The sequence below is a fragment of a genome, assembly GCF_019968955.1.
Source record: "MAG: Porospora cf. gigantea A chromosome Unknown PgA_NODE_563_length_14915_cov_390.219, whole genome shotgun sequence".
Classification (NCBI taxonomy): domain Eukaryota; phylum Apicomplexa; class Conoidasida; order Eugregarinorida; family Porosporidae; genus Porospora; species Porospora cf. gigantea A.
In genome coordinates this window covers 1,372-14,915 of record NW_027151767.1, presented here as the reverse complement: position 1 = coordinate 14,915, position 13,544 = coordinate 1,372, and the positions used below count along the sequence as shown (strand labels likewise).

Sequence of the window (13,544 nt, the reverse complement as noted above, 5' to 3'; positions counted from 1 at the left end):
GCTGGCAACTGATAAAGTCAGCTGGAAGCTCCTGTCTGAGTCGCTTCGCTTCGCTGACCGTCGAACTGCCAAACTAGCAAAGGACGCACACACAGAACACACGCCAGCCACAACCAACACCGCAGCCACGATGCCTACGATCCACCAGACCCAAGAGTTCTGCTTGCACCACGAAGCGAAAGAATCAGACTCACCAATGATCGACAACATAACGATTACGGAATGTCATTTTGACTGTTCATGTTCGGTGGGATGACTAGAAAATGACGTTTCTAGATTAATGAATTCATGCTCGTTTTTAGTTTGGACAAAGACCTTACAGATTAGCCATGGTGAACGCCAGGTTTTCCGAGTCTCCTGGTGGACTGCTTCCGTAAACTGCGAAGCCCTGCTTCGCGGCTTCCTCTGCGAGCCTGACAACGGATGGCAGCTTGATTGAGGACTTCATATTGAAGTAGAGGCTAGATAACTGCAACGAGAGCCTCTGCAGGTCGTCGTGTGCAACAGATGGCTCGTTAAGGATGACGATGTAGTTGGTCGGCTTCGCAATTCTATCCTTTGGAGAACAGGGAACGGCATAAAACTCATGCCTGCCTTCCACCCGCTTCATCGCCACTGTGGATCCCGACACTGGTGAGACGACTTTCCCGTTTCGATTGCGGTAGAGGCGCAATCCGGACGCGCTAGACAAATTGACTATCAACCAAACGAGACGAGTGCGCCACGGAAGCTCCACCTGGGAGCCGTCAGTCAGTAGTAGAGTCACAGGATTTCGGATGATCTCCGGTGTCGTATTTGCCGGCAATTTGACTTCAATCTGGACTCCGGCGCGCCCATATTCGTCCAAGCATGCTGCCTCTACCGTCGCATCGAAGCTCAGCCGTGCATCTTCGGATCCCTTGACGTACATGACCTCTTCAAGATGCTTCGGGTTCAGGTCACCGTCCAGAACGTCACGGTACGTAGCAACGGCGAGTTTCACCTTGACACTTGTGATGCCGGAAACAGCATAGGTCAAGATTCTCACAACACGAGCCTCCTTCACCCATTCTACACGACCCGAGTGCATCTCGATTGCCTTTCTGACAGCTGAGACTTCGTAGTTCTCCACGTCGCTGATAAGCGAATCGGGCACACCTTTTCGGAAAACGAAGAGCGTTTGGGGCATACACCCCAACCCCTTAGCCGACTTCAACTTCTCGAAGAAGTGAACTAGGGTGGTGGATAGTTCCGGCATTACGCCACCCTTGAGAGCGCGGTTGAAGACGCCGAAGTCGTTTACGGTTGTCGTTCCGTGGATGTTCCGTGTCGCGTAAATCCCATAGCCACAGGAAACCTCCGTTACCCCCTTTAGGGATTCGTTCTGCTTGCTAGGCAAGTAATGCGCGATGCCCATGGCTGAGGAAAATGGGTCATCGAACACAGACGCGCACATCTTCCAGGGGACCCCCGAGTCCTCGTGCTTTGCGATGACAGCAGGAATTGCGCTCATCAAGCAATTGACCTTCAACTTGCTGAGTACCTCCATAGAAATTACCTGAGACGGAAGGTTCCGCGCCCTGCAGGCAATTTTCAAGATGCTGTACTCCCGAACCTGCTCGTTTCTTCGTTCTACGAAGCAGAACACGAAATTCAGATCGCTCGTCAGAAGGTTCTCGAGCTCCTGTTGATCTCCACTCCAATGGGCAATCAAACCATACTCCTCAGGACGGTCACTCGGCCCGTAATGGTATCGCTCTGCGAATACTCTGCAGGAATCTGTGAATGTTTTTAACTCCCTCGAGAAATCACGCCTCCTGAGAAGGAACAGAAGTGCGGTCCTTTTCATATCCAAGTTGGCTTTGCTGTGGAAGGCTTCAGCTCGGTGAAATTCCATCATGAAATTCCCGTCCACGTCAGGTCGTATCACCTGACAACTGGTTAAAGCGGCGAAAAATAAATGAGCAAATAAAAATAAAATAATCAGATAAATATGATCGAAATTAGATTACTTTGGCAGGGTCCGCGTCACTGGACGCCTGAATTGCCATCAACCCACGATAGTTGGTTGACTTCTGCGTGATTGGCGTGTCGTCCAATTCCAGTCCGCATATCTCGAGCCTCTCACGTGCACGACTGCCAACCTTCGTGAATTTCGCTACGATGTCACAGCAGTAACGAAGATGGGAATCCGCGCTGCTCTGGCAGGCCTTTGTGATCAGTTGCCGTTGATCGAGAGTAATGGACCTGTTTGCGATGTCCACGCTTTTCAGTAAGCACGCAGGGATGAAAACCGGCGCTGAGGAATGCCCACCCACCAGGGCCACCTTCATGATGTTGGACCGCATCAATCTCTCTCGGTCAAAATTGTAGTTGGAACCATGCTTGTCGTGCAGGTACTCCAGTATGGAAGGTGTGGCTTCGGATTCCGAGCGCCAACGTGGCACTGGTGAATTTACGTTAAGGTCCCACGCCACATCCAGTAGTTTGTAGCAATACGGAGCATAAACGGTGCAGGCGATTTGATAGCGAACGGCCTTACTCACTTGGATGCGGTATTCCTGCAAGTCAGATCGTTGACTGGAAATGCATAATGAAAAATAGGAAAAATAAATGAAATCTGAATAACTGGAAGAAAAAGATTAAATATAATAGAACAGCTCTCACATCTCTCGAAACCTATTCCCTGCTTCGTCCAACTCATCCTGTACCTGCACCGCAGGCATCGGTGAATGCACTTGATTGACGGTTATCATGAGTTTATGGGACGCGAGGATGCTGGAGGTGAACCCCTCCATGAGATCGATCCGGTTTCTGCCTGGCAGGTTCTTTATGTTGTCAGGTAGCAAGAATATCTGTCTTCGGCGCCCCACAACGCTGATGCCAGCGCAATGCGCTACCTTCGTTAGGACTAGCTTGACGTACTGGTGAACGGCGGGTTCCGTGGCACTCCCAGAGCAGATAGCCTCAAGACGCTCGCGAGTGATGGATACCACTGCTTGAGAAAATGTGATGAACCAGGACTCCTCGACGATTTCGGCACCAGACGACTCTTCGACTTTGCTGAGCCCGCGACGTCGGGAACGTCGACTTACGTGTATATCGCTTAGAGATGGCACCTCTGAACTCAATATGTACAGCTTTATGCCATGAATGTCCTCGTAATCCACCGTGCAAGACGGGAACAAGGCGAAGACAGACTCCTTGAACTCCGAACTACGCACCAGATCCTGCTTAATTCGCACATCAGCAATTGTCAGAAGGTCGTGGTTCTCCGAAGAGAACTGAGCGTGGATTATGTGTAGTTCGGAGAAGTTGTCAGAAGGATTAACAGAGAAGGCGTTAAGTATCGAGGTCGTCGACTCAATCACTCCATCAGCCGCCGGAGGCTCCTCTCTGTCACGTCTTGGCCCTCCCCTACCCCCCTGCCTTCCCTGAGGTCTGACGTTGCCCCCTTCCCGCTGGCCCCGCCGAGGGTATCGATCTTCGCACCTTGAACTTTGTTGGCGACTTGGGTAGCCTGCACGTCTTTCTTGCCGAGGGCTTCGACTTCTGTGACGGCTTCTGTGGACGCGTCTCTCTGGACGCGGACTTGCGTGTCGATCATCCCACCTTCTGTTAACTCGTCTCTCTCGTCTCTCAGGACTCCGTTGGGGGCTTCTGCCCCTCCGAGGACTTCTATTACGTCCATCCCACCTTCCATTGGGGGCATCCTTGCAGTCTCTTAGGGGGGGGGACCTCCGGCAATCACGACTCCGATAACGTTGTCCATTACCCATACTGAGTTTATGGTATTCTGAAGGCGTCTAGCTGCTGGAATCATGTACTGCTAAAAATCATTCTGCGACTCTCAATGTCTTTTACTTATCTGTTGACCTATCACTTCGTTCTGTGAGAGAGAGACATTCTCAGATGGGGAGTTTGGCTGGGGCGGTACATCTGTTATAACGAACCACAGGTGTCCTAAGGAAAAACTTTGCTCTACGTGTCCAAAGTCATGGGGAACAGAAATCTCCAGTAGACCAAAAAGGGAAAACATTGTTCTACTACTCGTAAATCAGTTCTGAAAGGAAGGCCTATCGATCCTTGGCGCATTTTTTCCAACGATCGGACGCTGGCACCTTTGTGATATCCTAAGGCTCTGCACCCTATAGCACTACAGAGTAAACCTTGTGATTAGAAAATCTTTCACGCACTCGTCAGCGATATTAAAAACATGTCTGTGGTGATATCTCAAGGCATCGAAAGCCCGTTATTCTTCCAGTTCATCCACTCGTTATCGCTCCTGCTCCGCGGTTGCACCCGAAAATTCTTGGTCTGCTCTTTCTGCCCGTAATTCTCGTCGTTAAGTCCAAAAAAGCTCTTTCCCCCATCGTCTTCATCTGAATCCAGATCGCTTTGCGCCAACAGTTCGGCGGCACGTTTCAGTGTTTCGACATCAGCGTCCTGTTCTCCGTTCATGAGGTCCATGAGCAGCCCGACCCCCAGCATGGTGTCATCGTCATCTGCCTCCCCGTCCGGAAGAGAGCCGTTCATCATATGCGCTCCTGCCATATTCTGGACTTCGCGAGCCGCGTTCTCAAATGTGATAGGCACGTCAGTAGTGGTGGTCGAGTTGCCCAAAACGTCGATCAAAACGTCGATCAAAACTTCGCGAGCCGCGTCCTTAAATGTGATAGGCACGTCAGTAGTGGTCGTCGAGTTGCCCAAGGCGTCGATCATACCAAGAATTAGTGGGAGCCGCATTAGTGAATTATAGTTTTAGCCTCTTTTGGCGGTATTCATGTTCTGATTAAGGCCTGATTATCACAAAGCACTTTGAATGTCGAGATGTTCAGTTTTTTTCGTCAGGTAGAACCTCTTTATCGTCGACTGTGAAACAGATTTGGGCTTCATCCAACGCGCGAATGATGGCTGTGATCCCTGACGTCACGTCAGCCTCAGGTCCTCGGAGAAGCAGCGCGCAATCGAGGCCTACTCCGGAGTCTGAGGCGCCAGGACGACTGACTGGGTAGACCCCTAACGACAACCGTTGCATCCTTCCAAGCATGGCATCCACACCGCAGACGTTGACAACTACAGTTTCATCCGCATGTACGAGCACACGGCGGAAGAACGCTGGCGCAATTGAAGGCAGCTGGTTCTTCAAGGCGCGGATTGCCTTGAGCGCCACCCCCATCTGCTGCTTAAAGAACATGGGGACTCCCGGAAGGGCAAAAGTGTTGTAAAGACGTACTAATGGCCATGAGTTGTTAGGAGGCTCGCAATCCGAGGCGGCATCGACGCAAAGAACCTCATCCTCCACTTCGAAGACAAGACGTGCCCTCGACGGAAGCTGCGTGAGTTTAGAGTGAGGGCTTGGCAAGCAATCGACAGAGCACCCTAGGCGTTTAGCCAGAACCATGGACATCACCGGACTCACCACCAATGAATCATCTGGGTCAGTGGTAACCCAAATGCCCACTGTAAGCAGTCGCCAACGCCTCCATAGTCATGTCGTCATGCGTGGGTCCGAGTCCTCCGCCTACAATCAGGACGTCTGACATAGCGCTCATGCGCTGGATGACCTGCACGTCCCGCCTCACCAGTACTTCTCTCGTGATGACCATCACGTTATCGGGCGCCACAGTGATTTGTTGTACCTCAAGCCCGTCCCCTTCTAGGGATACTGCCGCCAACGACGAGTTGGTGTCTTTCCTTAGTCCCGCTAAAAGCTCATCGCCCACGACAAGCACTCCAGCAGTTAGCGCCGCTTTCGAGGAACCATCATCCGAGTCTCGCAAACTCATCTGGGCTCCGCGGCTGAGGCGCTCACTGCCCCAGTCGACCAGCTTGAAAGCTGGCTTGAATGAGCCATCTGAATTGACAAGCTCGGGATTAGTTTCAGTGTTCCTTTGGCTGTATAGGCCGCCGTTTAGGCTCACGTGCCAATGCTGCTGTAGCCCTGGTCATACATCTTGGCGTAGGCCAGGTCGAACTGCAGGAGGAACTTCCAAACGCATCCGTAGGTCCATTTGATGATCGGATTTATCCGAAAAAAGGAAGGAAAATGAGGACTTGACGGCTCAAAGAACTGTAGGGAACCCTCATTAGGGTCCCCCATCCGCGTACCGAGCACCGTACCCACCACTGAACCCACTCCATACTTTACAACGTGCGAATGTATCACCTTTGTCATGCCAGCTGAATAGTGCTGATGCGACCTCCTCACTGATGACGCTGTGCTCTTGGAAAGTCAGCACAAATCCATGATCTGACGTCTGCTCCTCAGCGAAAGTCACCATGTCAGCGAACTCGTCAGGGCATCGGAAATATACCGCCCCCGGAGCTGGCACCGACAGCTCTGCTACATCTTGGCCCTGGCATTCCACCTCGACATAGTGCGCGGCCAGACAGGCTCGGAACAGGTGAAACACTACAGTAGCGTCCTTTCCCCCGTTGAACGCTACCATCACGTTTCGGGGTCCCAGCGTTCGGAACGCCCCCGCTAAGCAGTCAAATGCCTCTCTCAAGTGACAGCTCAGATCGGCGGAAGACGTTCGACAGGTGGAAGTGTCCCCTAATAAGGGGGAATGGTTGATGTATTCGTGAATGCGGTTGTAGAGGTTATAGGAGTCAACAATGGAGCAGTGACTCCAGCGCCCAGAGAAGGAAGCAGCGCGTAGTCGAGACATTATCACGATTTCAGGCCTCACCAACGCACTCCCCTAACACCCATTTCTTCAGGTCTCGCTTTAGGTTTGGATGGTTGTTGTAGCTTGGAAAGAAATTCACGTCGACTACGACTAGACTGTTGGTCCGTGTGTCCACCAATAAATCCGCTCCGAACGTCGAACACTCCAGCTCTGCTGCCATGTGGTCGAAGAAGCTCGCCGCGACCATCGCGTGGTCAGGGCCCAACACTTCATCCAGAGGCCGCAAAGGCTCCTGAGGGCCTCCTTTCATAAGGGTGGTTGCGAATGGTAGGAAATCTGAGGTCTCCACATCCAGTTGTATGTCGGATTTCACCAACGCAAGCGAGTTTTGCACCAGCGCTTTGAAGTAATCTTTGGCTCCCGGCGAATCCAAAGGCATCAGAGACGCTGACGTGTTCCCCAACAGCGACTTGCCAAGAAGGAAAGCTTTATAAACCACCGGTGGATCGTGAGGCACTAGTTGGTAAGCGGTCATTAAATGCTTCCTTGGTGGCTTGTACGACCAGTTCGAGTCGTCCTGCTGTGGGAACAGCTTTTGAAAATGCCGACGGAAGGATTGAACGCCATTCGGTGACATCGCGACCGCAAGATAGTGAGACACCAGCGGACCAGCCCCCAAAGCCGACTTCACAATGATTGGGTATTGTTCGGGTGGAACGTCCTCTAAACGCCATTGCCTGGCACTAGAAATGCCATGGCCTGTGGCAGCGCAAGCGCGCTGCACCAGCGGCTCAAACCTTTGGCGATCCAGAAGGGTGATCTGCGTCGACAGAGGCGACAGCGACACCACAGGGGACGCCAAGCAGTAAGAACGAACGTCATTAAGGAAGGAGGTAGCCTTCTCAGCCAGCAAGTGCGATATCCGGAAGAAGAGAGCACTGGGGTCCACCGACAACGTCGATACCTGGTCCATGAAAGGCAAATGCAAGCATAGGGGGAAAAAATAGACGCGAGGATTTGTCCACGCAACAAGCTGCTGATTCCGACGCCACAGACTCGCTTTAGAAAACTGCAGATGTTTCAGTATCACTCGAGGTCGCTCATCGACTGGAAGAGAACTTAGTAGCCGAATACAACCATCTCTACCATGCATGAGGTCTCGCAGCAATGCGAGCATGGGGGCAAGCTCATGGAGACCAGCCAGTCGGAAGTCGTTTAGCGCTGCATGTTACCAATTCCCACAACTCACATGTGTGAAGTACAGAAGCACTCGTCACTGCCGGAAGATACCGGACGACACATTCCGGATAAGTATGCTGGTGTTCGGTTGTAGGGGGGGGTTGCAGGCCGGTCTTGTGTAACGCCGCGCCAGGAGTGAACGTATCCTCCGTTTCACCCACAAGAGTCACGAGCGGCCCGCAGCGGAACCACCTGGGATCGTGCGACCATGACCACCCATCAAAAGAGTGAGGGATCGAGTCGGACATCAACCAAACCACATCGTCTGGCAGCTCCTTGAGAAGGAAGAGGAACTCGTCTCCAACGCCGCCTGGGGAGTGGATGAAGCGCAAGGGCGACTTCAACAACAGCATCGTATTTGCAGTTTTCAAAGGGATTCAATCAAAAAGTGACAAATGCGAAGACGACACCCACCAAAATTCACGGAGCGAACTGCGAAGTCTATGTTGTTTTTGTGTAATATCCACTTAGCATTCACTGGTCCCAATCAAATCAAACCAAAAGCCTTCAATACCTTTGCGAAATGCTCTGCTCTGGCCCCACCTCCATGAAGTTCCCCCGTTCCGCAGCTGGGTGGAGTAGGGCATCCACGATTCACGATTCCGGATACGCCGTGGATGAAGCCGGTGTCAGCGATGTTGCCGCCGCTGAATCCCGACTGTACGAATCGTTTCAGCTCCGTATAGTAGTCCCATCCTCCTGCGTTGTAAGCTTGAACCTCAGCCATATGGAAGAAGTACCCGGCAAACCACTTCAAGTCGGGGTACTGCGGGTCGCTGCAAATCTTGTCTGGTCGTTTACAGAAATCGACCTCGCCGAAGACCGCAGGCCGGCCTTCATCCTTGGCACGTTTACCTAAGTAGTAGTTCAACTTGCCGAAGTTGCAGACTCCAGTAGTTTGAATGACGCCGCGACCCCACCAGCAGCACCCCTCAACGTCGTAGCGCTTTTCGTGGATCCCGAAATGAGGCGCAGGGTTCACAGCACACTCATCTTTGTTGGCCTCATTACAGGGCACCCAAAAACCCCCCTTCTGACCCTTGTAGTCGCGGCACTTCTCACCTGTTTGGATGGCCCTTACCACGTCGTCGAAGGAGCTGAGGATCGGTAGACTCAAGGCTGGGTTACACCAGCCGCCCGTACTCCACTTGGGGGCCACAGGCATCTTCGTCTTCGGGCCGCAGAACAAGGGTGGAGGCGCGCCGTACCACTTGGCATGAGTGGTGGCGACCAGCTCCATGTTAGGGTCCACCTCACAGGCCATATGCTCATCACCTGCAGGGCACTTGTAGTTACCGTAGGACTGGCCGAGCTGACCACAGGCCGAGGCCGCACGGTAGGCGCTGTCGGGGTAACTCTCGAAGTCCCAGTTGTTCTCATCGCAGGCGTTATACTGAATGGTTTCCTGCATAGCTTGCGCGAGGAAGGCGGCTATGTTTGTGAGAGCGTACTTGTAGGCGTCGGCACCGAACTCGCTGCCAGAGTAGAGTTTCAGAGCGCCTACCCCCGTTTCCATAGCCTTCTGAGTGGCGGAGATCATGTCGTCCTTAGTGTACAGTGTCGAAAGTTCCCAGGCTCCAGAAGGTGTTTGGTACTGTAGGAAGGAGAAGTCTGAAGCGCGGAGTCGCGCAATGACGTCCCGAATGGTTGAGTCGTCAGAGGGAGGAAGGGACTGCGTAGGTACGACGACCGGAGCAGGTGTTGTCGGCTGGTGGAAGCATTGATCTGAGCAGTTTGACCTGCTGTTACAGGGCCATTGAGTCGACCCGAACTGGCAGAGGGCGCATTGCTCCGCTGTCACCCAGCTCACCAAAGATACGCAAGGCGCCGTCGGAGCAGTAGAGGGAGGCGTCGCAATCGTAGAGGGAGGCGTCGCAATCGTAGAGGGAGGCGTTGCAACCGTAGAGGGAGGCGTTGCAACCGTAGAGGGAGGCGTTGCAACCGTAGAGGGAGGCGTTGCAACCGTAGAGGGAGGCGTGGCAATCGTAGAGGGGGGGGTTTGAGCAGTAGACGGAAGAGTCGGAGCAGCAGTCGAGGGCTGAGGAGAATCCACGGAGCAGAACGGCCAATTCTTGAGTACACAGCCGATCAAATCTCCAGTCGAATCTCCAGTACACAGTCCAGAACCTCCTCCGCCTTCAGCGAAGAAAGCGCACTGCGCTTTGCAGTAGTCAACGTACCATGGGTGGGAAGCCGAGCCCATCATGGACTCGCATTCCAGAACAGGGGAGGAGACCGCAACCCCCAAAAGAACAGCTGATCTCATAACCTTAGAGTGCAATGAAGTTTCGCTTTGATGCCAAACCACCACATCACGATCAAATCCAACGAATATTAAATGCAGGCTGATGAGCCATCACGTAGCGCCTTCCTCACCCTCTGCGAGCTCAAACAGCACGGGCGTGTGCCTGTGGCTCGCGTCGGAGCACAAATGGCCTCTCGTGACGGGCGTAACTACCTCTTTGGGGGCGGAGACGAAGCATCCATGTTCTCGGACCTCCTGAAGCTCAACCTCGCACACGCCCAGCCCAGCTGGTCCCCTGTGGATGCTTCTGGGTTTGAGGTCCCAGTCGGGAGACTCGGGCACGTATTAGAGTTCTTGGATGGTGATTCCCTCATACTCTTCGGTGGACTGGCGGGGACCAAATCGGTGGACATTGCTTCGTTTGAGCCGCCTGTTATACTTCCGCAGTCGTCTCGCAGATGGAAACATTCAGGAAAACCTATTGGAGACACCTTCATCTTTTCAATCGAGGAAGGACTGTGGCGGGTTCCCGAATCCATCACATCTCCCGAGTCCCGCGTCTACGCCGCCTCTTGTGGCCTGAACGATTGTCTGTGGCTCCAGGGAGGCCTAGGTGAGGCCCCCCTGGCCGATCTTTGGGTTTTCCGCAATGGTGGTTGGTCAGAGATGCCGCAGGAGGGCAGCGTTCCCTCTGCTCGTTTCGGACACCGGATGACCTATCTCGACGGCCGAGTCTACCTTTTCGGCGGGGATCTTGCCGATGCAACCCTTTACTCCTTCGATCCTCTTTCTAGCCCCATACTGTGGAGAAAGGAGGCCCTGCTTGGTACTCCTCCGCTGCCTCGCCGTTTCCACAGCTTTTCAGCCTTCCGAGATCGACTTGTGATTTTCGGTGGTGAGTCCCTAAGTGAAACCTCAGACGTCTACGTCGCCAACATCTCTGCCCTTCGCTGGCAGAAACCACTGTATGATGGTCGAGTGGCCATTCGAGGGCATACTGCCATATCCATGGGTGATAAGCTAGTCATGTTCGGAGGAGCGAAGGACCGCTTACTGTCTGGTGAGGTGTACGATCCCTTCAACGACGACTCCTTCCCCTCGCTAACGCAGAGCTCCACAGTTTCGCTGGTAAAGAAACTCATGCTATGCAGCGTCATGGAGGTCAGTGAACGGTCGACAAGTGAATATAAATTCAAAATCGTGACCATTGGTGACGCTGGTGTCGGGAAAACCTGCCTTCTCAAGCGCTTTGCCTCCGACGTCTACAACGACGTCCACATTGCCACTGTAGGCGTCGACTTCCAACTACTCCGGGCTATGGTGAAAGGCAAACTTATCAACGTCGAACTATGGGACACCGCTGGTCAGGAACGCTTCGGAACGATCACTCATCAGTACTACCGAAATGCTGCCGGTTTTGTGCTTGTGTTTGATGCTACCCGGCGAGAGACATTTGACCACATAGCGTCCTGGGTTCACCAGGTGGAGCAGCACTGCGATGAGGCCGTGCCTCCCGCGATAGTCATCATGGGCAACAAGTACGACCTCAAGGCCGAGATCGTAGTTAGCGAGTCCGAAGCCATGAGCTACGCTCAAAAAATCAAGGCAACGTTTCTGCCTACGAGTGCCAAGACCGCCGCCAATGTCGACCTGGCCTTCTTACACTTAAGTCGCAGGTTATACGAAGCGCGTCTTGCTCGACCCCCACCATCTGGCCCTCGGTCTCTAACGCTGTATAGTGCAGGACAGCCAGCGACGGGCTCGTGTTGTGGGCTTTGAGGCGGTTAATGATGTGGTGCCAATGATCTCATGCCACATCTTAATGTAACCGACCTATTTTTGAAATTACAAAATCTTATCCGAATGGAGGTCATCAAAGTTGTGTTTCTTGGCGATTCAGCCGTTGGAAAGACAAGCATTTTGATGTCCTTTGTCAAGGGTCGCTTCGACGAAAGAGTTGATGCCACCATCGCAAGTCAGTTCTACGTCCATGAAATGACAGTTGACGGCACAACGGTACAGATGCAATTTTGGGACACCGCGGGACAGGAGCGGTTCGCCAGCCTTGCCAAGATGTACTACAGGTGAGGTAGCGCCCTGCCTACAACCAGAGATGCTAAGATAGCCTGTGTCGTCTACGATGTGGGAAATCGGGCCTCATACGACCGATGTCGATACTGGTTAGACGAACTGCGTCCAAGCCAACCACCATTAATTGTCATCATAGCCAACAAGGTTGACTCAGAGGAGGTCGTTCCCAGAGAACTCGGTCAACAGACAGCGGATCACGAGAAGGCTCTCTTTGTAGAAACTTCAGCGAAAACCGGCCTGGGCATCCAACACTGCTTCCAATCAGCAGTTACGACTTATCTGCAAACTCGGGAAGCCCCCGTGGCATCCACATCGGTCAAGCTCGACGATAGACCCGCGTTCGTAAATGGCTGTCTCTGTGGGTGACATTATCGCCCCACTAAACACGCGACAAATTCCTGAAACTTTGTAATGAGCGACAAACAAGTCGATGCTCCAGTGAGTCCACAATCGCATCCTCATCAGCGATTCATTCCGCCCCCGAGTATCCAGATCCAGCGACGAAAAATTGTCAAGCACAAAACTCCCCGCCTTTGTACTCCCCTCCGCCTTTCAACTTCCACCGTCCGACACGTGTTCCTCCGGCCACCGAGGCAGCCCCTGTACTCCCTCCGACCCGTCACATCTATAGGTTGCGCCGGCGTCCACAGAACCCAAATTCTGCGACAAGGCCCATTTGTTGGGTGTGTATGTCCCGTGATGTCAGTGTTGGAGAGACGAATTTAAAAATGACGTTGGACTCCGACGTCATCAGTTGACGTTACCGTCAACTCCGCACGAGAACATCAAAATTTGTTTGAGGAGTGTCAAAGATTCAATAATCGTGACCGAATCTTGCATCGCATCTTTGTAATGACTTCCCGTTTTGTCTCAAAGGTTAACAATTACCAAACTATTCATTATCGAATGTGTACTTGAACAGTGTCATTTATAAGTGACTTTACTTGTTCTCCCTGCCATTCGAGACTAATCTATCCTGTGAGGATGACCAGCACTTTCTGCCGACCTACATTGGTCCTCGATTTCGAGCGTCCTGGATGAATCGAGTGGCGAGAGTGAGTCTGAGCAGGAACAGTCCTCTGGACTACCGAATCTCGTTTTGGCAGCCTGTTTTCTCCGAAGTTTCATTGCGCGTCTGAACCTCTGCCACCCATACTCTAGACCTCTGCCACCCATACTACTCCGTAGACTCCTGATAATATCATATTGGGGATGCATTTAACCGTCCCATGTCTTTCACACTGAGGCATATCGTATTGTAAAGCATGCCATTTACCAGCAGGAATCCACCAGGCGTTGTAGTCTCTGGTCCAGACGCCCCAGGCAGAGAAATAGTGCTGCTGCTGCACGCATTA

At 52.8% G+C, this 13,544-nt stretch overlaps 7 protein-coding genes across 15 annotated transcripts; 2 read left to right on the top strand and 5 right to left on the bottom strand.

The window, feature by feature from the left end:
• Positions 1 to 316: 316 nt before the first annotated feature.
• Positions 317 to 3,691, bottom strand: KVP18_001787 (uncharacterized protein; the record flags this gene model as incomplete). 3 transcript variants are annotated; one of them, XM_067952127.1, is made up of 4 exons in its annotated part: positions 317 to 1,909; positions 1,992 to 2,559; positions 2,647 to 3,396; positions 3,426 to 3,670. In XM_067952127.1, 4 exons carry the CDS (start codon positions 3,668 to 3,670, stop codon positions 317 to 319), a joined length of 3,156 nt encoding a protein of 1,051 aa, XP_067807727.1. The 3 variants fall into 3 exon arrangements, with proteins under 3 accessions (XP_067807727.1, XP_067807728.1, XP_067807729.1); XM_067952129.1 differs by lacking the exon at positions 317 to 1,909 and having other exon boundaries at positions 1,983 to 2,607; positions 2,647 to 3,375; positions 3,426 to 3,691; XM_067952128.1 differs by lacking the exons at positions 1,992 to 2,559; positions 2,647 to 3,396; positions 3,426 to 3,670 and having other exon boundaries at positions 317 to 1,879.
• Positions 3,692 to 4,212: 521 nt separating this feature from the next.
• On the bottom strand, positions 4,213 to 4,725 carry KVP18_001789 (uncharacterized protein; the record flags this gene model as incomplete). Its single annotated transcript, XM_067952134.1, has 1 exon — positions 4,213 to 4,725. One exon carries the CDS (start codon positions 4,723 to 4,725, stop codon positions 4,213 to 4,215), a length of 513 nt encoding a protein of 170 aa, XP_067807734.1.
• Positions 4,726 to 4,813: 88 nt separating this feature from the next.
• On the bottom strand, positions 4,814 to 6,653 carry KVP18_001788 (uncharacterized protein; the record flags this gene model as incomplete). 4 transcript variants are annotated; one of them, XM_067952131.1, is made up of 4 exons in its annotated part: positions 4,814 to 5,415; positions 5,444 to 5,877; positions 5,904 to 6,162; positions 6,191 to 6,431. In XM_067952131.1, the coding sequence occupies 4 exons, from the start codon at positions 6,429 to 6,431 to the stop codon at positions 4,814 to 4,816; spliced, it is 1,536 nt and encodes a 511-aa protein (XP_067807731.1). The 4 variants fall into 4 exon arrangements, with proteins under 4 accessions (XP_067807731.1, XP_067807730.1, XP_067807733.1 ...); XM_067952132.1 differs by lacking the exons at positions 4,814 to 5,415; positions 5,444 to 5,877 and having other exon boundaries at positions 5,900 to 6,162; positions 6,191 to 6,653; XM_067952130.1 differs by lacking the exons at positions 5,444 to 5,877; positions 5,904 to 6,162; positions 6,191 to 6,431 and having other exon boundaries at positions 4,814 to 5,389.
• A 10-nt stretch (positions 6,654 to 6,663) lies between these two features.
• On the bottom strand, positions 6,664 to 8,206 carry KVP18_001792 (uncharacterized protein; the record flags this gene model as incomplete). Of its 2 annotated transcripts, XM_067952139.1 has the most annotated exons (2): positions 6,664 to 7,835; positions 7,864 to 8,206. In XM_067952139.1, the coding sequence occupies 2 exons, from the start codon at positions 8,204 to 8,206 to the stop codon at positions 6,664 to 6,666; spliced, it is 1,515 nt and encodes a 504-aa protein (XP_067807738.1). The 2 variants fall into 2 exon arrangements, with proteins under 2 accessions (XP_067807738.1, XP_067807739.1); XM_067952140.1 differs by lacking the exon at positions 7,864 to 8,206 and having other exon boundaries at positions 6,664 to 7,587.
• A 134-nt stretch (positions 8,207 to 8,340) lies between these two features.
• Positions 8,341 to 10,119, bottom strand: KVP18_001793 (uncharacterized protein; the record flags this gene model as incomplete). Of its 2 annotated transcripts, none has more annotated exons than XM_067952141.1 (1): positions 8,341 to 10,119. In XM_067952141.1, the coding sequence occupies one exon, from the start codon at positions 10,117 to 10,119 to the stop codon at positions 8,341 to 8,343; it is 1,779 nt and encodes a 592-aa protein (XP_067807740.1). The 2 variants fall into 2 exon arrangements, with proteins under 2 accessions (XP_067807740.1, XP_067807741.1); XM_067952142.1 differs by having other exon boundaries at positions 8,341 to 10,059.
• Positions 10,120 to 10,191: 72 nt separating this feature from the next.
• Positions 10,192 to 11,877, top strand: KVP18_001790 (uncharacterized protein; the record flags this gene model as incomplete). The annotated part of the gene is made up of 1 exon (XM_067952136.1): positions 10,192 to 11,877. One exon carries the CDS (start codon positions 10,192 to 10,194, stop codon positions 11,875 to 11,877), a length of 1,686 nt encoding a protein of 561 aa, XP_067807735.1.
• Positions 11,878 to 11,907: 30 nt separating this feature from the next.
• KVP18_001791 (uncharacterized protein) lies at positions 11,908 to 12,555 on the top strand (the record flags this gene model as incomplete). Of its 2 annotated transcripts, XM_067952138.1 has the most annotated exons (2): positions 11,962 to 12,182; positions 12,210 to 12,555. In XM_067952138.1, 2 exons carry the CDS (start codon positions 11,962 to 11,964, stop codon positions 12,553 to 12,555), a joined length of 567 nt encoding a protein of 188 aa, XP_067807737.1. The 2 variants fall into 2 exon arrangements, with proteins under 2 accessions (XP_067807736.1, XP_067807737.1); XM_067952137.1 differs by lacking the exon at positions 12,210 to 12,555 and having other exon boundaries at positions 11,908 to 12,186.
• Between the last annotated feature and the right edge of the window lie 989 nt (positions 12,556 to 13,544).